Here is a 23662-nt window from a genome sequence, read left to right as displayed (position 1 = left end):
ACATTGTAACGAAACCATTAATGCTAATATGGTAATATCTTTACCTTCGCATTATAGTTGTAGATTTCAGTTGTAAATCTCGTATAGGTAGTGCAATGCTTCTGTAGACAAAATTGCGAGAATCATAGCATACAATATATTTCAAGTTTGCATGAATCAATGATATTGACTCAAAGTCAGTCAAATGTGGAGTTGAAGGTACTATTGACATGCCACTAAAAACCATAATCCTAAAGAAAAAGGAATGAAATTTAAAATTAACGGAGCGGTAGAGTGTATAGACACAGGTTGATACCATTTCTTACTAATCCATGAGATGTCCTTTTATGGACAAAACGACACTATATGTGGACGGTGACACTCTTCCTCTGCCACCACCAATAGCTTTTTATTGTCCGATAGCTAACACTCGTGCAGTTTACAGGGTAACTCCAGACGAAAAATATTTGCTCAATCAATCTTGTCCTGTTCGGGGCTTGGATTTGGTGAATTTTACCTCTCTTTTACACTTCAGGTAAGACCCTCCTCTTTCAATAATTATTCATCTTTTCTTTTGAAAGCCGGAGAGTGAAATATGTGAACAGTGGTATGCTATGCAGGCTTATACAGTGTATATATGAATCTTGCTTAGTCGTCGACACAGCAGTTACCAACGTGACCTTGCAAAAAAAAGTTGTTACATCCAACATATTAATAAGTAAACTATGATGATAAAAGAAATCAAAATTACATTATTTGCCAAAACAATTTTAATTATATTGTGTTAGGTTTATATATTTTGAATGACAAATGCTTGAATTTCTAAAAACGGTAAACCAGCTTCAAGTAACAACCAAAACTGAATGAAATAAAAAAGTAGGTGTAAAAGCCCACGTGCAATGTGAAACGTCGTGAACCAAAATTCAGTGCTCTACTGCTGGTTTGGGTTCCAGAGGTTTTGCGGAAAGTGCGTAACTGCCGCTCTATCTTCATTAACACCAAACTTGTAATTAAATTTTAATTAGATTTATATTAGATGAGCTAACAGTGCAAGTATATTTATAGGTTTTGACATTCTTTTTTTTTTGAACGGTAACTGGCTTTCCTTAAAAAAAAGAGTGAGAAGAAATCAAAAACGTTGGAAATACAAGTGGTAAAACCAAATGCTTTGGTTATCACCTTTTTTTTTTTTTACATTTAAGTTGCTTAAAATAAATTAATTCTGGTTAATAACATCAAAAGAATTTGTATGCTACTTTATAAAGTACTGTTGCATTAATATCAGTTAAATTGCTTTGTATAATTTAATCCATCAAAATCTTTAACTGAAAACTATGTTAATTTAATATTAGATTTTTATTTTTATTATTTTTATTTTTATGAATTATAAGAGAAATATAAAGTCTTAACAATAGCATGATTCGAATCCTGACATATTTGTGACATTAACACATTGACCATCAAACTAAGATACATTAGCATACAGTCAGCATGATATATTTAATACATCAATTATAAATTACTAAGTACAATTAAACATAGTTAATAATTTATATCTAAAAAATGCATATAAAAACATATAAAATACAACAATATGTTGAGCCGAATTATCAAATCTAACAGTGATACTGACATGTGATTGGAGCAAGTAGAGCAAAAGGACTAGTGGACCATCCTATTACAGTGTAACATGCTGCACCATATCCCGGGCATCATATTTTTGTACTTTATTTATAGCAAAAAATAAAAGAGAGAAGAATTTCTTAAAAATAGATAAATAAATAAATAAAGAGAAAGCTAAAGATTGATGTAACCAGCAAGAAAAGGTGTTAAGATCATGGTATGTCTATTCCTCAATTATTTTACTATATACTTTTTTTATATAATTTTATTTTTGGGTGAAAGTGCCCTTCTGATTTATTTATCAGATGTTACACGCAATCACCTCTTCCTTTTTTCTTGGTTTAAAAACCCACAACTTGGAGACCTTCAAAACTTGAAACTTCATTATTTCATCTTCTTCCTCCATCTCCGCTCTTTCCCTGTTTTACAAGCAGCAAAGCTACACTTCCAACTATGGAAGATACTAAAATGGAGGACTCTTCAAATCAAAGGGAAATGTCTCACGAAGAAATGCCTGAAACACACAGCAAGGGTGGCCTCATTACCATGCCTTTCATAATAGGTACAATGCATTCCACTCATAATTTCTTTTTGCACTGTGTTGCATAGGTGTTTGTACGAGGTTTTCACCATGTCTCTGGTGTATCATCTTTTAGCTTTTGCGTTTGTTTTCAACCTTTGTTTGTCGGGTGTTTACCAAAAGCGGTAAATCGTGGCATGTCTTTACTTTTTCTGGTTCATGCAAAAAGCTTAGCATCCACATCAGATACTTCTACTCTAGTGTTAGATGAGTTTTCATGGTGATTCTGGAACACTTAAATGATGGGTTTTCCCTGTTGAAATGCAGCGAATGAATCATTTGAGAAGGTGGCGAGCTATGGGCTGGTTCCCAACATGATACTGTACCTGATTAAAGATTATCACATGGGAGTTGCTAAAGGCACCAATATTCTCTTTTTCTGGCAAGCTGCTACCAATTTCACCCCTATATTGGGTGCTTTCGTCGCTGATTCATATCTGGGTCGATTCCTAACCATCGGCTTGGGCTCCATTTGCAGTCTCTTGGTAACATTTTATTTTCTCCCAAGTTTTATGATGTTTCATTGTTTCTTGAGATATAGTCGTATGATTTTCTTCTTAATGGTCATTGTTTCCATGTGTAGCCTAGTTGGAAGACTTAACTTGGAAGTGAAATAACCAATAATTTATAGATGTTGACAACAACTAAAACAAATATTAATTAATTAGGAGATAATGGCCAGCTTTAGCTTAAGGAAGAATGTCCCTTGGGATCATGTTTTATTTTATTCCATTTGCTAAGTTAGCGCCTGTCACAAAGGATTTGTCCCGGCAGCCCACGTGAATATAGGAAACAACTGACCTTTTTTTTTTGGGGGCTCTGGAGGTACTGCTATCAGTTTATCATTATTGGGGATAAAGCCTGGTGCTAAATAAATGAGTGAGGACCGAGGAGACTACACCCCTCTCTCTCTCCACTTTTTCAGTTTCTTGTTCATATATATCAGGTCTAAATATCTGCCACTCCAGCTAAAAACTTTGGTGGCTGTGGTGGGTGGTTTTTGTTGGCTATTGGGTCTAGACTAGACCAAATTAATGCCCCTTTTTTTTGACCAAGTTCCCTTTTTTTTCAAACATTATGACTAAATAATTTGAACAAACACTATAATTTGTTCAAGTACTTGTGTCTATGGGGAGTGAAATTGGGAGGAATTTAAGAAGTTTCATTGTAGAAAGTATTGATGATCAAAACTATCTTTATAATTTGCTAGAACTCATCATCACAGTCTAGCTCAATGTTTCCTTCACTTATTTTTTCAAAAAAGAAACTTGTGCATGGTCCTGTTCAAGTCCATTATTTTTCCTTACTCCCGATGTGGACAGACTTTGCATTGTCCCCTTTCCTTTACTAAAACCATAACAACATAAATAGTCATATACACTAACAAAAATTTCTAATATAAAGGGACGCTTAAGTTGAGCATGATTTCTAAAGGCTGTCACCCTTAAGAGTGCATGTAGGCACAAAAATGGTGCGGGTCTTTATCAAAGCGTCTTGCTTAAGGACTTGGGAGTGTAATTAGCTAGGCGCTTTAGTTGATCTGTATTACGCCTTGGAACACTGGTGCAAGGTTCGACAAAAATGCTCCCAAGTTTCTACTGGTAAACCCCGATACCAGCTCTGACAACACTTTTACCAAAACGAAAAGTAATAGAGACATTTGATGGTTATCGGCACTGGACCAGTTTTACTTTTTCATCATCTTACTCTATTATTAGTTTACAGAAAAAAAATCTCTATGTTGAGCGTTTTTCAACACTGGTCCAGCCTGCTCACCTGGTGCAATCCTATTAGAGAGTTGGGGGGTGAGCAACTTGGCTTCTGAATCATATGATTAGGTTCTCTATTGGGGCCAAAATGAAATAGTGCTAGTTTGCACTTAAAAGTTCTTTTAGAAACAATTTTGTTAAAGGAGTTGTGGTCCGTTAATTAAATCTTCCTAATTCTTAAATTCAAAAGAACAATATTTTTCCATTTTGTATTGTCTTTAATTCGTTTTGGTTAAATATATCGTGATCTCAATCTTTTTGATAGATTTCCTAGAGTTAGTTATGTTCAAGCATATTATTCCACATCTCCAATACACTATCATGAATTCCCTCCAATGCTTTATTATGCATTTTCATGAGAATAATCCTGACCTCGAATTTTTTAGGGGATGATACTTTTATGGTTAACAGCCATGGTTCCACAGTCAAAGCCTCTTCCCTGCGACCTAATGACACAGACCTGCAGTTCTCCAACATCGGCGCAGATGACTCTATTATTCTTCTCATTTGTTCTCATTTCCCTTGGAGCTGGTGGTGTTAGACCATGCTCCTTGGCATTTGGGGCTGACCAATTGGACCGAAGAGATAATCCGAAAAATGTCAGGGTCTTGGAGAGCTTCTTTGGCTGGTATTATGCATCTGCAGCTATATCTGTTTTAATTGCATTGACGGGTATTGTTTATATTCAAGATCACTTTGGATATAGAGTAGGCTTTGGAGTTCCAGCAATCTTAATGTTGCTCTCCGCTCTTGTGTTTTTCCTTGCTTCTCCCTTCTATCTTAAGCAGCAGGCAAGCAAGAGCTTGCTTACTGGCTTTGTTCAAGTAATCATCGTTGCTTATAAAAACCGAAATCTGACATTTCCACTTCCAAACTCAACTGCAAGTTACCATCATAAAAGGGATTCTAACGTTGTTGCACCAACGGACAAATTAAGGTACGAACAATAATTGCAGTATCCTTCACCATTTAAATGTCGTTCTTGATTTTTTTGACTGACATGTTTTATTCACCATGTTGCTGCCCTGCTCTTAGATTTTTAAACAAAGCTTGCATCATCAAAAACCCCGAACAAGACATTGCTCTGGATGGCTCAGCCGCAAATCCATGGAGTCTTTGCACGGTAGAGCAAGTGGAAGAGCTAAAAGCGCTGATTAAGGTCTTACCATTGTGGTCTACTGGGATCATAATGTCCATAAATTTAAGCCAAAACTCATTTCCTGTGCTTCAAGCTAGCTCTATGGACAGACACCTTACAAAAAAGTTTCAGATTCCAGCAGGCTCTTATGGGATGTTCAACATCATCTCCCTTGCACTATGGGTTATTTTCTATGACCGTGCGATCCTCCCCATGGCATCAAAGATCAAGGGTAAACCAGTACGGATTGGTGTCAAACTAAGGATGGGAATTGGACTCTTTCTTACCTGCATTGCTATGGTAGTTTCAGCCATTGTCGAGAATGCACGACGAAAGGAAGCAATTCGATCCGGGTTTCAAAACAACCCTACTGCAGTTGTGAAAATGTCTGCTATGTGGCTTGTGCCACAGTTTTGCCTGAATGGTTTTGCTGAGGCCTTCACTGCAATAGGGCAGACAGAGTTCTTCTATTCCGAGTTACCCAAGAGTATGTCAAGCATTGCCGCTGCCCTCTTCGGACTCGGATTGGCTGTGGCAAATGTGCTAGCTAGTGTTGTTGTGAGCATCATCGATGATATTACTTCAAAAGGCGGTAAAGAGAGTTGGGTTTCGAGCAACATAAACAAAGGTCGCATCGACAACTACTATTGGGTTCTTGCCATATTGAGTTTCATCAATCTGTTCTATTACTTCCTCTGTGCCTGGGCTTATGGACCGACGGGTCGACAAGCAACAAAAGTTAAATCGATGGCAGGAAGATGATTTGTCTAATATAGGAACCAAGGTTAAAACCTGAAGTGAAATGGGTTGAAGATTGTAGAAGATTACACTGATCGGAAAAAGCCCTTATATTTGTTAGCTTGATGATTGCTTTGGAATGACTGTTGCAGTTCAAAATTTGTCTACATATAAAATATAGTCTGGTGTTTAGTGAGTAGGAAATATAGTTTTTGAAACCATATAACATCTTTTATGCATATCATTTGTGTGAATTTCTTCTCCAAAATCTGTGTCATATATATCATTCTTTACCCTCTTTTTACATTGTATTTTTATCACACTGCTTTAATATTGCAGTAAATAGTGGGTTGATCTGAGTCTGAAGTTTACCTTCCAATAGTGGTTTCAGCTGCTTGATGCCTACATTTATTAAAACTACATTTGCCTTTCTTGTTTATTTGTCTATATATCAATGTATGTATGCTTCGTAAACATCACTCTAGGAAAGCATTTTGTATATATGTTGTTGACTTTCGTGACAGCTTAAGTTGATAGGAAATAGTACAATTATTTACATTAAAGTTTGATCACAATTTATTGGGTTTTTTTCTTGGAGTATTTGTTGTATTATAATTTCTTCTTTGCTCTGCAACATTCAAATACAGTCGTCAATAATGGTCCCTTCGAATCATTTGAAAATGGGAGGTACACGTTGCAATAAACAAATCCAAATATTTAGTAGTACGAAACTTATTGATAGGTGGTGTCTGTTTTTTGTTCGCAAAACCAGAAGTCCTTGAAGACCTCAATTATTGACACTACCAAGATTGTTTGCTACTGCCATGACATCATTGATGATGGACCATTTACTTAGCAAGAACCCCATTGTCTATAGAATAAATGGACTACATTCTGGTACCATATGTTCATTTTATTTCTTTTTTGCATCTTCCATTTTTTATATTACAAAAACATCCGAAGACTTACAAAATAGAATGAAATTATAAAGCATAAACAGTATGATGAAATTGAAGATCTCAACATGCGCATAATTAGCTTTTGCCAACTATACTGAAATCTATGTTCTCACTTTAATCAAAACAATAAGAAAATGGATCATAAGAGTTAAAAGTGAGAAATTAGTACCCCACCATCTCTATCGAGCCAACCGTAAGCAAAAGTCCACACTTCATTGTCCTTATACTAAGTTGGTACCACCACCATTGATTCTGTCCTTCCAACAAACATCCCTCCTCTACATATATATATGGATACTGATAATACGCAAACATGCAAAACTTAACCCTCTTCTCTCACCCCACCAACGAATCCATAACGAAAAAAAAAAAAAGAAAAACCACAAAAGTAAATGCCTTGTATTGCGGTCGGTGACACGATTCCCGATGGTACTCTCTCATATGCTGATGAGGCCCATCAGATTCTAAACGTGTCCGTACACTCCCTTGCTGCCGCTAAACAAGTCATTCTCTGTGGAGTTCCCGGTGCTTTTACCCCCACATGCAGGTAAAACGAGCTCCCAAATTATTCGCTTTTAAAACAAGGTCTATATTGGTATTGTCACCCACCTGTTTAAATAATGATCCTATCATTTATGTATATTTTATAATCGTTACTTTGGGATTTTAATTTTCTTAATGTTGTAGATATATATTATTAAGTTCACAATTACAACAAATATAAGGCCTTTCAAATATTATTTTCGCTGTTATTTGATTAGAAAACTTTACAGATGGGTCCTTAAATCGCATATATGTTGTCTAATTGTTTTCCAATTCCCGAGCAGCTTGAAACATGTGCCAGGTTTCATTGAAAAGGCAGAGGAGTTCAAGTCAAAAGGCATTAGTGAGATTATCGTCATCAGTGGTAATAATCAACTTGCTAACTTTCCACTACTTGTTTAATTCATTTTAAAATTGAAACAGGCGTTAATTTAAAACAAACATTGATCATAAATTTTACGACCAAACAAATTAGACATTGATTATTACGGAAAACAGGCAACGAATTTTGGGGTTTCTGTTGCAGTTAATGATCCATATGTGATGAGGGCATGGGGCAAGTCATATCCCGAAAACAAGCACGTAAAGTTCTTGTCTGACAGCTCAGGTGCTTACGTAAAAACACTAGGGCTTGAGCTTGACGTGTCGGACAGAGGTTTTGGGATTCGATCACAAAGGTTTGCTTTGTTGCTTGATGATCTTAAGGTGAAAGTTGCTAACGTGGAATCGGATGGGCAGTTCAAAGTTTCCAGCGCTGAAGATATGCTTAAGGCTCTCTAACTCTTAAGGCTGATTGCTCGCTACTTTATCAACTCCACTACTGTCTTTTTGTTCTGCAATTCTACTGAATAAAGTGTGTTTTAGAATCTTCTTGTAATAAAGTTCAATTTTCAGTGTACATTCTTAAACAAACAACGGTTTCCTACTTTGTTGTTTCTTTTGTTTCGAAGGATGAAATTCCATTACATAAAGCAATTTCGCAGCTTGAGATAAGAAAAGTGATTGTTGCTTAAAAAGTCTGATTACATATAAATTGGGTTTAGTACGATTCTGACCTGACCTATCAGAATTTGTATCATCAGAAGTTATTCCATGGTTTTTTGTTTATAATTAGATCTGTTAGCAAGTTGAGTAATTTATTTGATCTCTAAGTTTGATCGAATTTCAGTAAATAAATTTTTTTTTTTAAAATTTAGGTTTGTTTGACCCGATCCAAAGTACATTATAAATATATATTTGAGTAACTATTAAAGATAATCAAATCAACACAAAAGCACAAGCAAATGGAAAATTAAAATATAATCAAACAAACACATTTATAACAACCACATACAATGGTATTAGAGATTCAAACAAGACAATTGTGCATAATAAAACTCAAATCTTAATACTCAAAGGACTCAAAGTCCTAAATTTTTCCGGCAATGTCAAAATCTCATTAACTTGTATGTGTGTTATTTTTGCATTATAATCTAAAGTGATATAGTTGATAAAAATTTTGACACATTTTAACACATTCATATATTTATTTCAGATTTGTATTTATATTCTTTTATTATATTATATCTTAATTATATATTTTTAATATGGTGTTGATGTAATATATAAAATTTAGTTCTATATCAAAAATTATAAAAGTGACAGCAAAATGCATTGATAAGTACTAAATACTGCCAGAACAGACGATATGTTGCACAGATACATTTAAAAGAAGCATTAAAAGGGAGGTTAATGTTTTCAACATATTATAGAAGGACCCCAGGATGAAATACCAAAAACAATATGGTTTTTGGCTTATATACATGCATAATACGTGTATATATAAAAAGTAGACGGAGAGAGATCGATCGATTGTCCGGTTTTGCTTGCTTTAAAAATTGAATCTGCGAATCCACACACAAGTGTCCTGCTAAAGGAGACAATGCACCCTTTTGATGCAGATCAAGACTAATCCTGTTTTTAAACCGCAACAAAATTAAAGGAGACCTTGGCATTAAAGTTGTCAGAATTGAGTCTAATTAACAGATTAAATAGATTGAATAAAATGTTAATTGATCCGTCAATTTAACTGCTGTCATAATTGAAAAAAAAAAAACTGTTGTTAACCAGTAAAAAAATTAGAAACCATAATCGAAAAATATTTGAATTAATAATTATTTTATCTTATTTGTTTTCACTTTATTTTCAACTTATGATCAGAAAGTGACAGTGATTGGTCTAATAGTTTAACTCGTTCAATCCATTTAATAAAATTAATTATTTAATCAATTTGATCATTAATCTATTTTTAAAAATATTGATTACTAGCAAAGTAAGACAAAGTTAAAAAGTTAAAAAGGGGGGAATTTTCGTACGGGACTAACCTCGATTTCTTTTACTCTCTTTTGCGCTTCGGTTACAAGTAACACAACGCCATCACAAATTTCCTCCTGTTACAGACTCCCAAGTCCCAACGATGGGCGGCCTTAAATTTTTATTTTTCTAAGATGAAGTTACAAATTCTTTTTTGAGCTAGAATTAAATTATAAAGTTTTAGTGTGACTAAAAATATAATTTTATAATTATAAAAAATGTAATCTATAAAAATAATCACTTGTATTTGTCTCATGTTACATTTTAGTCATTTATGTTTGAAATGTTACATTTTAGTCACTTATGTTACTATTTTGCTACAAAGTGATCGCTCTACTGTTAAGTTCCATTATCTCTCTAACGGTAATCCTACGTGGCAGTCCAACTAGATTTTAGATACTAACTTAAATTTTTAAATGGGATGAAAATAGATTTTTAATTAAAAAAATTTAATTAATTAAAATTTTTAAACCTTAACCTTAACTAAAAAAAAACTGTTCATCTCTTCTTTTTAGTTTTTCTTCAGTCTCTTCTTTTTTTCAATGATTTTTTTTCTATTTGAGTGGAAAACCTATTATTAAAATCAAAATAGTTGACATCAAATTGACTGCTTCATAAAAATGAATTCAATGGAGGGTTCAGGTATATCTTCTTTGCATTCCTCTATCTCTTTTATTCAATACTGAAAAATAAAATATTAGATTTTTTATTGTTTAATAAAAACCCTAAATTAAAATTCTTGATATGAATATTAACAACTAAAAGAATTTCAGATCAGAAAAAAGAGATACCCACAAAGGAATTGTGAACAAACAAGCCGATTCAGATCAGAAAAAACGGATTGAGAAACCAATTATTCAATAACGTGAAGAATTGGAAAATACAATGATTAGGAATAAAAACGATTACCATCTTCTTATTTGTCGACAACCACTTCATTTTAAGTCTTAGAACATAAATTTATTAGTGAAAAAGACATACCTGGACCTTCCATTGAATCCTCTTTTGTTTTTGCACGTGAATACAAAATTTTGATGATAATAGTTTTTTTAGTCAATTGAAAAAGAAAACTAAAACAAGGGGGAGATGAATGGCTTTTTAACTAAGATTTAGGTTTTAAAATTTTTAATTAATTAAATTTATTTAATTAAAAATCTATTCTCATCCCATTAGGAAATTCAAGTTGGCACTTAATAGAATTACCGTTAGGGAGATAACAGAACTTAACGGAAGAGTGAACACTTCGTAACAAAATAATAACATAAGTAACTAAAACGTAACATTTGAAACATAAGTAACTAAAATGTAACATGAGACAAACAAAAGTGACTATTTTTCTATTTTTGTAGTTTACCCTTATAAAAAATATAATTTTATGATTATATGAATTTAAATTTTAAAAAGAAAAATATTTTTTAGAGGTCAACTAACAATTTTAACATCACATCAATTATATAATTTTTATAAAGTCAAATAGAAATTTATCATTTTGGGATTAAAGTTTGTGCACTCCTTAGTGTCACATTTACTACTAAAATTTTTCACAACTTACATGAGTCAATTACAAAGCAATAAATATCAATATGTATGAATTTCATTGGTGTATCAAAATACAATCTTTTAACTTTTTTAGTTATATATATTTCTAAATGAAGAAAAGAAGAAAACAAATTAAATAATACATAGTTGTTAAAGTTTGCTAGGATGGTTTATCCATGGTGCCCTAAATTCGTTAGAAGCAGTCCATTGTTTGGCAATTGCAATTAACTCTCCATTGTCTTTCTTCTTCACCTCCACTCTTATTGAGCTAAGCTTTCCTTTGTTCCCTACAACTTTTGCCACTATCTCTACTTCTTCCTGCAACTTATGTATATACATAGGTAAACCATCGAAAAGTTTATATATATATATATATATATAAATGGAATTTTAAAGTTTTTAGGAATATACTTGAATTTTAGCCGATGAATAATATGAAATGTTGTAATCCATTGTGACATTGCCTCGAATTATTGCAGTTTCGGTGCATATGGCGATTGATGCAACGATGTCAACTATCGTTGCAATTGCACCCACTTGCCAGTTTCCATGTGCATCCTATTATATTTGAAACAATTTTTAATCAATTATATATATGAGTTTGTTTTTAATGTATAAATAAGTAATGGAATGAAACCTAAGTTGTGAACTATCTAAAAAAAAAAAACTTGGGTTTAAATCATAGTTGTACAGATAAAAAAAATAGCAGTGAAATGTTATATTAGATGAAGAGTTAAGAATTTAACTGATGCAGAAGGCGGTATGATGAAAGTACAGCGCACAAATCCCTTACGGGCATGATCGATTATCAATCCTTTAGCAGTTATATTTTGTAGCTCCACATGAGGCGTCTCTTTGTTCAGATATTCCTGAATCCCTTTCCGGGAAATCCGCGGCAACTTTTCCCCCTCCATGGTTGGACCTTTAATCTTTCAAAATCATACCATCAACAAATCTTAATCTAACCCTTGTTTACATCATTACCAAATTCAAGCAACAGAAATGCACAAGCGAGCGAGATATTTAACGAGCTGTCAAATGACAATTCATTTAAAAAAATTAATACTAGTAGATTTAGCATATCACCACCAGAAAATTCGAACCGAAGAACAACGAAAAATCATTATCAGCTGCTTGATTTATCAAACATAAATTCCTTAAAATAGTTGAATTAAATGACCTTTCTTGAAGCTTACCTGAAACGATCTGATCTGATGTGATCTCAGCACTTGGAACAAAAGCGATAAACTGCAGCTTTCCAAAGATTCAAATAACAAAAGAAACAAACAATTTTTTTAATTTCCTTAGAAATCCAAGGTGAGAGTAACCGTTTTTGATCAGCTTTCATCTCTTGAGATATGGTTGACCACTATAGTTTGATTTTCGTTTTATAGCGAGATTAATTAATTATTGACCGTTAGATACGGTTGGACAATTAGGGATCGTTGGATCTTTTTTCAGTTTTTAAATTTTGTTTTAAGAAGGGAGTAAGAGCATTAGCGGAGGCCGCAAAAGGAGGAGGCAACTGGCAAGAGAGGGAGAGGGGCCTAAATTTTTAGTTAATTTTTGTTTTGGGTTAAATATAAAATTAGTACTCGAATTTGTCAATTTGTTTCAGATTAATACTTAAAGCTTTCTTTTGTTCTAAATTGATACCGATTTTTTTCCGGTCAACTAGTCTGGTACTTGAATAGGCAAAAATCTAATTTTGTGGTGCTGGAACTGACTGAACAAAGGTCTGTCACCAAACAAATGTAATTATTGGAGCCGCAATGGCCTGTGAAATCTAAGAACCAAATAAAAGCGTTCGATAAACCAACCCAAAGAAGTTTCAAATTCGAAGATCCAAGAAACGGAGTTGTTAGAAGATCCAAGAAACAGAAGCAAAACCAGAGCAAGAACGAGGTAGGGTATCGTATACATGCATCGTAAAATTAACATAAAAAGTTATACAAGTCAGGCCTTTTTATTTTTTATTTTTACCAAAACAACTTCATATGAGAGACGTCAGGGTGAGATAATCGGAACAGATGCAAACATAATATAATTCCAATAATCAACTATATATGAGACTCTCGTCAATATATGAGATTATTCATCAATGAAAGAAACTTCAAGGTCCATCAAGGAAAAGATAGGAAAAAAACCCATCACCAACCTCGCCACCGACTCCACAAGGAGGAAGGTGTAACACCTTATGGAGGAGGAGGTGTGAGCAAGTCTAGCATAGTTTCCTTCTCCTTTGGGGTCAGTGGAACACCTCTAACAAGGTTCAAAGCCATGATGTGCACGTTAGTCTTTTGTCTGTGTTTATTGTAAGCCCACATACCACCAGCAGCACCTGCAACAAGCAGCTGTCCCCAACATCCTTCTATTTTAGTTTAAATATGAAACGTGGGTACAGATTACAATACCACCAGAGAGGTCTTAAGATTTTAGACTAACCGGTGATAGCCACAAGGCTGCAGTCTGCAGATCAAACTTTGGGGCATAAAGTACCGTCTCACCGTAGTCCTCTTCAAGCTTTTTATAAATCTCTTTGTCACTCTTTCCAGCTCGAATCTCATCACGAATTAACTGCAATAACAAAATAAAAAGTTGGAAGTTGCTATAAGATAAGCACAAAAGTATAGACAAACAAAAATGAAAGCTAGCACATGTTTCATTTTGCAACCCAAAAGACAGTTCATAGTTTTAATTACTAAACAGCGGGTAGATGAAACAATACTAGAGTTCCATGGAATGCAGAGAGTTCGGAGTTTTAGAAATATTAGAACATGAACAAGCTAAACAACACACAGAACAAGAAACGATCCAATTGCAGATCTACAGATTAGAAGAAAACAAAATATGATAAGACAACAAAGGCGTAAAAGCAAGCCATTAACCGACAAACTACTAGTTCAATGAAGTAACCATTTCACCATGATGACAAAAACTTGATCAACGAGTTCCACCACCCTCAGAAAAGTCCAAAGTGTGCAATAATATTAGAAGTTAGGAATTTGAGAACATTTAAGTGATAAAGTCTACCAAGAAACTATTTTTATTTTATTTAATGAGATAATAGCACTGAAAAAATTTATTAACAAGCATCGATTTCTTCTGGATGCAAATGCAGAAGGAAATAACTTGGCTTTTTACATAACCATTAGGAAAAGAACAGAAGAGTGTACCTTTCTGAGGAGAATTGCGATATCTGCTTGTGAATCTTCAATAGACTGACTCCCACATTCTGTACATCGCACGTTGTGGCTGATATTTCTTGCCCTGGTTTCCACGACTTGCGCCTTCTTCACTTTATCATCTTTGATTTCCATTCTTATTATAAATCACTGCATCTCAAACAAACTATCAAAATCACCCACAAGATAAAAAACATCACAAACGTTAGAATTTGAACGGCTTTCTTTTTCAACAGTGAAGCATTTTATCGAACACTTCGCTCGACGAAAAGATGAAAGAATTTGAAAGGCCTTTCCTTTTCATCAGTGAAGCATTTTATCGAACACTTCCTTGACGAAAAGTTGGAGGAAGAAGGAAACATTGTAGAACGACACCATTTTTCGTAAGCCATTTCTGATAATCAAATGATTTAATTTAAGCCCCAAGTTGAAAACCCAAGTACATGTGTATGTGTAAATTTACTAAAAAAATAGTGGACTTAACATCAATAACCAGACCCTTTTTTTTCAACAAAAGCTAATAACTTTCTGCTTCTAAAAGTGCAAAAAAAAAAAAAGCATTTTCAGTTTCTTAGTGAGAACCCAGCACTTGGGTTTCATTTACTTGGACATTTTCATCAACTAAAATCCTCAAACTTTTTTTCAGTTTTGTTTTCCAATTTTCTGGTTGTCGCAAGCGAGACAAGGAAAGCATGTGACATAGTAAGAAAAAGAACAAATGAAGACAAGAGAGAATACCTTGTCAGCTATACAGTTAGTGAGTGAGTGATTGGAGCTGGGGAATTACGATAAAAGGCTTAGCTTACCAAAGGGGTTCTGTTTCGAAGGAGGGGTTTAAGCTATAAAGCTAGTTGATACGGAAGCTGCTGCCGTCAGCATATTATAAACTGTGATGTTTATTTTGAATATTTTATGTGTTTAAATCAACTAATTCTTTAATTAATATTAAAATATTAATTATATTATAATTATTTGTTAAGGTGTTGTCATGGACTCTTTCGAAGAGGGTGTTTGACCTTTATACCGGGTGATTTCCGCGACCCTCTAGTGCTCCAAGTTTGCAAAGTAGGTCTAAGGTGTCTGAGCCCGCCTCAAGGCTTTCGTGATTGGATTATCTTTGGTCTCCTACGTCACTAAATAGTCTCAAACGATTGCTTTGCCTCTGTGGATGACTAAAAACTTAGGACTGTTGTTAGTATTTGTTGTGTAAGAGAGTTGAAAATATGGTCGTTTTAGTCCTTTTTCTTTGATCTCTTTTGTTGGCTTTTTGTGATCTCTTATATTAGGTCAATTGTGGCCTCTATCAATAGACTAGCAAAATAGATTGGGTTGAAAATTTATTAACGAAATAGCTAAAATCGGCACTTGAGGTAGCCAACTTTCAAAGTCGGTGCCATCTTCAATGTATATATAAATTTTAGGCTCAAATTAAAATGGAAAAATATCATAAATAGTCCCTATATTTTACCAAATTTTCATTTAACTGATTTTAATTATTTTCAGTTATAAACAAAATTTAAAAAAAAAGGGCAGTACCCAACTTTGAAGTCGGCACCTCCGGGTGCTCTCTTCTATAAATATTATGAATTGTCCCCATGTTTTATCAAATTTTCATGACAGTTACTTTCAAATTTTTTTTTTCAGTTTCAATACAATATTAATAGGTTTTAAGCCAAGAATTTGGTTGGAACTAAATGTGGCATTTATTCTATTAAAATTGTCTCTTTTTTTAAAAAATTTATCTTGAAATTTTGATAAAATTATGAGGGACCATTTGTGATATTATTTCATTTTAGTCCAGGTGTTCTTACGTCAACTAAAAGAAAGGAATAATTTCACAAATGATCCTCATAATTTTAACAAATTTTCAAGATAAATTTTGAAAAGAAGAAATTAATAAAATCAATGATATATTTACTTGTAGTTCTCACCAAAGTATTGAGTTGAAATTTATTGATATTTTATTAAAACTGGAAAAAGTAATTGAAAGTAACTAAAATTAATTATCATGAAAGTTTGATTAAAGATAAGGACTATTTATGATATTTTTCTATGTTTAACTATTTCGTTAATTAATTTTCAACCTCATATATTTTAAATATTAAAAAGCCACGCAATTGCCAACCTAGGCAATTAATTAATGAATTATCAAAACATAAAAGTACTCAAAACTCTTGTAAATTCATAAGTGACGAAATATAATCGATTCCTGCAAAGTATCATTATTTTCTTATGTCTTTATTATTATTATCATGATAACTTATTATTGTTTTGTACTAATAAATATTCAATTTATATTATAGAACAAATATAATAAAATAAAATAATTTATGCTAACTCATTATTAATACTATATGGAATATCAAATTTTCTACAAGAAACTGAAACCTCTATACTGGTGGAAGAAGTGCAATTTCAATATCTTGAAGTGATTTTCCTTTAGTTTCCAACACATTTTTCTTTACAAATATTACAGCCAGCAAACAGAAGGTGGCGAAAATTGTATTCAGGACTAACGGTCCAAGCAGCTCCAGTAATCGCAAAAACAACAGACCCACTAAGGAATTTATCATCTGTTACAAAGACCACTAAGTTAAGGAAAACAAGAGAAACAAATGAAAGAGAGATCAAAGAGTCAAGTGGCTGTTCACCATTCATCTTAGTAAGAAACGCATTTGAAATGGTTGTGCGATTATTTGCACATTTAAGAGTCAAAAGCAAAGAATAAAAATTATAAGATCCTGTCCAGCCACAGGATGTTAAAGGGGGAGAAAAGTTAAAAACTGGTTACCCAGTGGACAGCCATGCAAACTGACATCGCCTTAGGCCTAGCCCGACTAGGAAACATTTCTGATAGGAGGAGACCAGGCACCGGTCCAGCACCCATAGCAAAGGTCAAGACAAACCTGCATCCTCACACCATCAAGTTTGTGTAAAGAAACTGCCACACCCTAAAATGATGTTGCTAAAGTTAAATGTTTCCTTTAAATAGCCTTCATAAAAGTCTGTAATAATGTCACCTTAGACGAACTGTGGCTACCTACTGAATGAGAAAGATTTAAGTTAACTAGCTTAGATAGACATATCCCTCTCATTCGCTAAGATAGATTTTCTCAGGTGGTACCCATCATACCATAATGAATGAAAAGGGAATTTTAAAATATCCAAAATCGGATCGACTCATCAAGTTCCCATTGAAATAGGATCCACACAAGGAAAAGCACTTGCCATTCGTTGGTTATTAGGGGCATCCCAAAAACGTCCGGGTCGAAATATGGCTTTCAAATTAAGTTCCGAATTAGTGGATGCTGCCAAAGGGAGTGGCGATGCCATACGCAAAAAGGAAGAGACTCATAGAATGGCAGAGGCAAATAGAGCGACACAAAGCCTCAAGAGTTTAATAAGCTTATCCCACTATAGAAACATTTTGATGTTCAAAGGATTAACAACTTACAACAGCATGCCTCCAACAGAGAGATAAATTACACTGCTGCCTGAGACTAAGGAACTAGCGGAAGTTGCCTGAATAGTCATAGCCACTGCCTGAAACAAAAAAGCATAAAGCAAAAAATCAAATAAATTGTATTAAAACAGAATATGATGATCTTTCCAAGCAAGCACAGGCTTATCGCCAAATGTCTATTCTATTACAAAGACCACCGGGTTGCGAAGCTTATCCAGGACATGTTTTTTATTTGCATTCGTGTCTTTCAGAAAGAGCCGCTAAATCAAATTTTCAGTTAGGTGAAGGAAGTATGACTGCTTTACCAATAGTTGAGACCCAATCGAGAAACATTTCGGCATATATTCCTACTAATGTGATTTCCATTACAAATGGACAAATATTCTTATCCGCCGATCTTTTCCATGCTGGAATAAGACCTGCTATTAATGTAGGGATTTCCATCTTTAGAGTAGGACCCTCGGCTCAAATAGCTATGAAACAAGTAGTTGATAAATCAAAATTGGAATTGGCCCAATTCGCCGAATTAAAAGCCTTTGTGCAATTTTCTTCTGATCTCGATAAAGATACTCAGAATCAAAAAGTATGTACCATAACATCATAAGATTTTGAAAATATGTACCATAATCATCTAAATTTGCCAAAAAAGGATACAAATTTTGTAGGTCCAATAAAGTCCAATATTGCTTATGATTTCTCTAACAGAATTCATCATTTAGATGCCAAATTATAAATGCCACAAACAGCTAGAAAATATAATAATATTAGGATTTGATATATATGCTGCTAGCATGCACCAAATATTAAACGACAAGCCAAATCTTTTCTTATTTACCATGCCTGAAAAACTTGCAATGAGGAGAGCCTTCCTTCCCAGTTTATCCATTGAAACCAATGCAAAAAGTGATCCTGAAGACGTATAAACAGCACAATTAAAGAAGCATTCCAAGATGCACAAGTTAGATACTTGGTGAAGTATTATACCTAACAAATTGGCAATTCCCACACATATGTTTGCAGACTCTGAGGGTACACCAGCACTTTTAAAGACAGTCGATGAGAAATAGAAAACAGCATTTATACCAGAGAGCTGTTGTAAAGCAAAAAGGGAAGATCCCATGAAAACAACTGCAATGGAGAAGGTCGTAAGTAACCATTTAGAAAGAAATGTACAGATACTCTGACTTAAAAATCAAACTGAGAATTATTAGCATGTTCACCTTTGCGATGACGGCCATAAAATAGCTCCGAGAGCTTGACTGTATCAGCCTCATCCCCTCTTTGTGACTTTGACAATTTAGCCATTGCACTCTTGACATATGGTCCTCCCAAAAGTTTCTCAAACTCAGCTTCAGCATCAGCACCTCTTCCTCTCTGAAGCAAGTTTATAAGCTTATATGAGTCTACTGAAGAAATAGTTAATTAAAGATGAAACAAAGAGAAAGGATATAACTGCTCATATCCTTCCTTTTTTTTTCTAGCTTAATAGATATAGGGTGAAATTCACCCATGGTAAGAAGAGGTGATGTCAGGATATAGTAGCTTCCATAGCTCAGAAATGAACCTAGCTTTTCTGTTAGTATGTTTTACTCTCCCCTTGTCCATCACATTAAAATTTCAGCCTCACAGACTATATTTAAAAAAAAAAAAAGTCTGTTGTCCTATCTCAACACATAGAGCACCTGCATTATAGACACTTCTTAGATCTTAATTATCTACTTCACATGTAAACTCCTGCATTCTCGAATTTTTGTTCAGTTGAATAAATTTTCACAAAGAAGCTTAACCGTACGATGGCCTTATCTTCAGATTGTTAAATCTAATTACAATTGAAACCTGGCTTATTATTTAAGTGATAGTGCTAATGCATGATATATTGATATATGTAAAGCTAACTTTTTGCAGTTCCAGAGAACATAACAATATAAAATGTGAACACAATATGAACTCGCTTTTTTTTATGACAAGATGAAAGTTAACGACGCTGAACATGTAATGGAAGAACCTAAAATTGTTGTCAGCGAACATGAAGGTAGAGAAAATTACCTTGAAAAGCCAATGGGGACTTTCTACAGAAAACTCCAGAAAAAGAGTAAGTAGAGCAGCAGGAGCAACAGACGCCCAGAAACACATGCGCCACACACATCATCAAGTTATGAAATACGTTATTAGTCTACGAGTCAGCAAAGTGCAATCCAAGTTCTTAAATGTTGTTCCAATGACCTTTTATTTTTGAAAAAGAGAATGTGGAACCAAGCACATCATCTTGTGGTGGCAAGTGGTGGTGCCATCCTAAATATTGCTTTGCTTCAAATAACTATAAACAACATAATAGAACATTCTTTTTGTTGATTACCATAATCATAGCTACTATTAATTCATTCATCATTTCTTACCAACCCTCAATTTGCTTAGCAGGGAACCCGATAAATAGAGCACCCATCAATCCTAAGCATGTTGCAAGTTGACTACAGCTTCCATATGTACCTCTTACATAAGCAGGAGAAACCTGAGCATGGAACACATTAATATGTGTAAAAAGGAAAAGAAGAGAAAAAGCTTGCAGTATAACAGAAAAATAGAACCTTAGTCATCTTTTAGATACCTCTGCCACGTAAAGAGCTGTGACAGGCGGGCCAATACCCATTCCAGTCCCAACAAATAACCACCCTAGAAGCATGCCCCAAAGGTTTTTTGCCGTTGCACTGCAAGAATATGTATTTTTTAATGTATATAATTTAAGTATGTAAAGTGAAGACACAATTAGCAATTTAAAAGATTGCAAGCATGAAGCCAAAAACAACCCCCTAACTTATTCTCTATAATTTTATTTGCTTTATGAGAACCAAAGGAAAAATGCAGGAGTGACGCAATATCTTTCAACAAAATGATTCTGGAAATTAACAAGATGAATGCATCAGTTAAACTGAAATTTGGCCTGGTGAATATTCGTTTAACTAAAAAAAAAAAAAAAAAATTCAGAACAAACCCTCCAAGACATCATAAAATATAAAAGCATTTAAACATAATGGAAGATTTTAAAAAATAAAAGCATAATGAACGGCATATTTGAGATAAATTCGAAACAAAAATGCTAGAAATTAATGTTGCAATTACCTCATTGAAGATCCAATTATCAAAGGTAAAGCACACAGCTGGAATGCCCTACGACGCCCAACCCCATCTGCGATCAAACCACTGAACAGCGATCCAACAAAGGCACCCCCTAAACATGTACTTACAACCAGACCTTGATTTCAACAAAAGACAACATATAAGAGTGGTTTCTCAAATACGACGAGAGCTACAAATTCATTGCTCCAGTACCTTCAGCCATGGTATCCCCATGAAAACCAAGGTCATGTGACATACTCTCTAGTGTTTCATTAACTACTCTGCATTAAAAATAGCGAGCATTTAAGAATTCATTGTCTACAGAATTTCTAGATATACCAAAAAAAGAATTGTGAACATACCCAAGATGATAACCAAATAAGAAGGAAGATAAGGCTGCCAGGAGTATGGGAATGATCGTTTCCAAGACGGGTTTCCAATATCTTTCCCCACTCCACTCAGCAATCGTACTTAAAAACTGACATAAAGAACCAGAAAACTATCAGTACCTAATAAAGACAACTTTAATTCAGAAAATACAAAATCATATAAATTAAGCAAACAAAGAAAAAGGGAATTCAAGTCAATCCAAATAGATCAAAATGCATGAAGATAGCTGAGGTACTAAAAACCCAACATAAAGAAGCAAAACCAAAGCTTTGAACTTCATGCAACTTGCAATGATTTTTAAAAAGGTAATATAAATTGCTTCCTGATTAGTTTACTAACCTTTTTTTATTAACTTAATAGCTTACAACTTGCAGCCCAAGAATTAAATTAATAGTAAAAACCTTTGCTTAATAAATTCATGATATAAACAAATTTAATACAAAACAACATTTCTTAATACCAATTAAGGTAAAAATAGAAAAAAGATGAACCCCCTGAACCTTGTTCTTTGTCATAGTTATAGGTATTGATTACGTGGTCTCTGGTACCACGCTTGTACATGGAATAAGAATCGACATGTCGTCCCCGCATTTCGACGCTATTATAAACACTCTCCCCAGAACGGAACGCAAAACTCTCAGATGTTAACTGCAAACCAAATTGAAAGAGCAATTGTAAATTAATCCATCCCAGCTTATAAGTAAATCATGTGCAATGACAATTGAGAGGTAAAAGAAAAGGAAAATAAAATTGCATAGAATCAGAAACTAAAAATATTGCTTAAATCCAGATCTAGGTACAGTTGTCTTTTCTTAAAAAAAAAAAAACAGATTTTATCAGAAACTTAATATTTGGCCTGAAACAACCGAAACGAAGCTAATGGAAACGTTGTCATTCTTGCAGGATCAAGCAATAGAGAAAGGACAGAAAAAGAAAACAAGATGATAAATGATAGAGAAAAAAAGGAGAGGAGGATTTAGCTCAAAAATGGAAGCGTTCGCTACAAGATCGAAATTTAAAGAACTCACCATTTCTAACATTAAAAGGGAATTCAAGAAGAAACGTAGAAAGGAAACATTTGAATGTTCTAATAACTACAGAATTTAAAGATAGAGAAACGTCGGTGCATATATATAAATGATACGTCGATTAAAGAAGAAATATTAACACCTGTGAAACAGAAATGAGAACATTCGCTATTAGCTTTGAATTTTGAAATGCTACGGCAATGGCTTTTTTTTTTTTTCCTTTTATGATTGCTTGAATTTAAAAAGAAAATGATTGAGAAGTTAAAAATGAGGTAAAGGAGAGACACCAAAAATGGAAAACAGACATTAACTAAAATGTGCCGGGATGGAAGGCGACTGGATTTTTGGGGGTTTAAGTTTGAAGAGAGAGACCAACACCAGTGCATAAGGAGAGAGTGAAGTGAGGAGGGAGTGAAGATCTGTTTGCTTTTGGTGCCAGATGTTCTCCTTTTTAACCGCTTTACATGTTTGACACGTGGAAAACTACTTTTTCATTTATTTCTTTTTACAATTTAATTTTAGAACTGAACCAGGAAATTTGAATTTTTTTTTTCTTTTATAATAGAAAATCAAAATAGTTGGTGCGTCTAAATTAATTCAGCATGTAGTTATGTATCGGTAATTTTGAACATTATAATGATATGCTTACTCTACGGAAAAAATTAAGAAATAATTTAAAATATGGAAATATGATGTAATAGAATACTATTGATGAATTGTGCAATAAGGATGGAGAGTTAGGGAGGAATCAAGAAATAGTGTAGTTATTGGAAGAGAGGATAATTGTTCAAAGTAACTTTAAGGGATAAAAAGGTTAATTACTTCTTCATCGTTGAGAGGACATTTATTAGCGAATTCCTCTTGTCTGTTAGCATAATATGGCAGGTTGTTATGAAGAATGTTGTTATCATGCAATACGTGAAAGACATGCATCATGGGGCTCATTCTGTTATGCCTTCAGTTAGTATCACCGGTCACAAATCAAAGCCGATGACAAATACATACAAATCGTCCAATGGAGGTCAACTGGTTAAATGAAACTCATTTGGTTCACTTGAATTGCCACGATTTGTAAAACACATAGAAAAATCCATCTACTTGAAAGCTTGGTGGCTCGGTGGTTCGATGGAAGACTCCAATAAAACTAGAATTACCATAATGAATATTGTAAATTATAAGGGATAATATTGTATAAATTTTAAATCTTTTAGGACTATCATCTTTTAGATAGGTTTAATAATACTGTCGAGATAATTTAAACT

The 23662-nt window shown here is 33.8% G+C and overlaps 5 protein-coding genes across 9 annotated transcripts; 2 read left to right on the top strand and 3 right to left on the bottom strand.

Moving 5' to 3' along the window:
- Window positions 1-1835: 1835 nt before the first annotated feature.
- Window positions 1836-6095, top strand: LOC108450034 (protein NRT1/ PTR FAMILY 1.2-like). The gene is made up of 4 exons (XM_017747461.2): window positions 1836-2164; window positions 2450-2667; window positions 4338-4888; window positions 4987-6095. Exons 1-4 carry the CDS (start codon window positions 2056-2058, stop codon window positions 5849-5851), a joined length of 1743 nt encoding a protein of 580 aa, XP_017602950.1. The 5' UTR covers window positions 1836-2055; the 3' UTR covers window positions 5852-6095.
- Window positions 6096-7101: 1006 nt separating this feature from the next.
- Window positions 7102-8327, top strand: LOC108452562 (peroxiredoxin-2B-like). Its single transcript, XM_017750359.2, has 3 exons — window positions 7102-7333; window positions 7614-7693; window positions 7856-8327. The coding sequence occupies exons 1-3, from the start codon at window positions 7179-7181 to the stop codon at window positions 8107-8109; spliced, it is 489 nt and encodes a 162-aa protein (XP_017605848.1). The 5' UTR covers window positions 7102-7178; the 3' UTR covers window positions 8110-8327.
- A 2834-nt stretch (window positions 8328-11161) lies between these two features.
- Window positions 11162-12742, bottom strand: LOC108452383 (uncharacterized). 4 transcript variants are annotated; one of them, XM_017750169.2, is made up of 4 exons: window positions 12417-12742; window positions 11967-12251; window positions 11632-11778; window positions 11162-11538 (listed from the first exon to the last, which is right to left on the bottom strand). In XM_017750169.2, the coding sequence occupies exons 2-4, from the start codon at window positions 12132-12134 to the stop codon at window positions 11371-11373; spliced, it is 483 nt and encodes a 160-aa protein (XP_017605658.1). In that variant the 5' UTR covers window positions 12135-12251; window positions 12417-12742; the 3' UTR covers window positions 11162-11370. The 4 variants fall into 4 exon arrangements, with proteins under 4 accessions (XP_017605658.1, XP_017605655.1, XP_017605656.1 ...); XM_017750166.2 differs by having other exon boundaries at window positions 11162-11544; window positions 12417-12677; XM_017750167.2 differs by having other exon boundaries at window positions 11162-11544; window positions 11967-12149; window positions 12417-12672.
- A 425-nt stretch (window positions 12743-13167) lies between these two features.
- On the bottom strand, window positions 13168-15299 carry LOC108451913 (cytochrome c-type biogenesis CcmH-like mitochondrial protein). 2 transcript variants are annotated; one of them, XM_053028946.1, is made up of 4 exons: window positions 15144-15299; window positions 14397-14571; window positions 13666-13797; window positions 13168-13574 (listed from the first exon to the last, which is right to left on the bottom strand). In XM_053028946.1, exons 2-4 carry the CDS (start codon window positions 14538-14540, stop codon window positions 13416-13418), a joined length of 435 nt encoding a protein of 144 aa, XP_052884906.1. In that variant the 5' UTR covers window positions 14541-14571; window positions 15144-15299; the 3' UTR covers window positions 13168-13415. The 2 variants fall into 2 exon arrangements, with proteins under 2 accessions (XP_052884906.1, XP_017605108.1); XM_017749619.2 differs by having other exon boundaries at window positions 14397-14555.
- A 1420-nt stretch (window positions 15300-16719) lies between these two features.
- LOC108450543 (probable plastidic glucose transporter 3) lies at window positions 16720-23345 on the bottom strand. The gene is given in 15 exon segments (XM_053027462.1): window positions 16720-16978; window positions 17197-17311; window positions 17860-17948; window positions 18704-18777; window positions 18853-18996; window positions 19089-19242; window positions 19915-20008; window positions 20265-20377; window positions 20474-20573; window positions 20986-21118; window positions 21196-21263; window positions 21345-21390; window positions 21393-21452; window positions 21873-22020; window positions 23223-23345. Coding segments are annotated over 15 exon segments (1644 nt in total). The 3' UTR covers window positions 16720-16795.
- Between the last annotated feature and the right edge of the window lie 317 nt (window positions 23346-23662).

The sequence above is a fragment of the Gossypium arboreum genome, chromosome 5 (assembly GCF_025698485.1).
Source record: "Gossypium arboreum isolate Shixiya-1 chromosome 5, ASM2569848v2, whole genome shotgun sequence".
Classification (NCBI taxonomy): domain Eukaryota; kingdom Viridiplantae; phylum Streptophyta; class Magnoliopsida; order Malvales; family Malvaceae; genus Gossypium; species Gossypium arboreum.
Note: the sequence above shows the minus strand (reverse complement) of the source record. Positions and strands in the feature narration are given on the sequence as shown.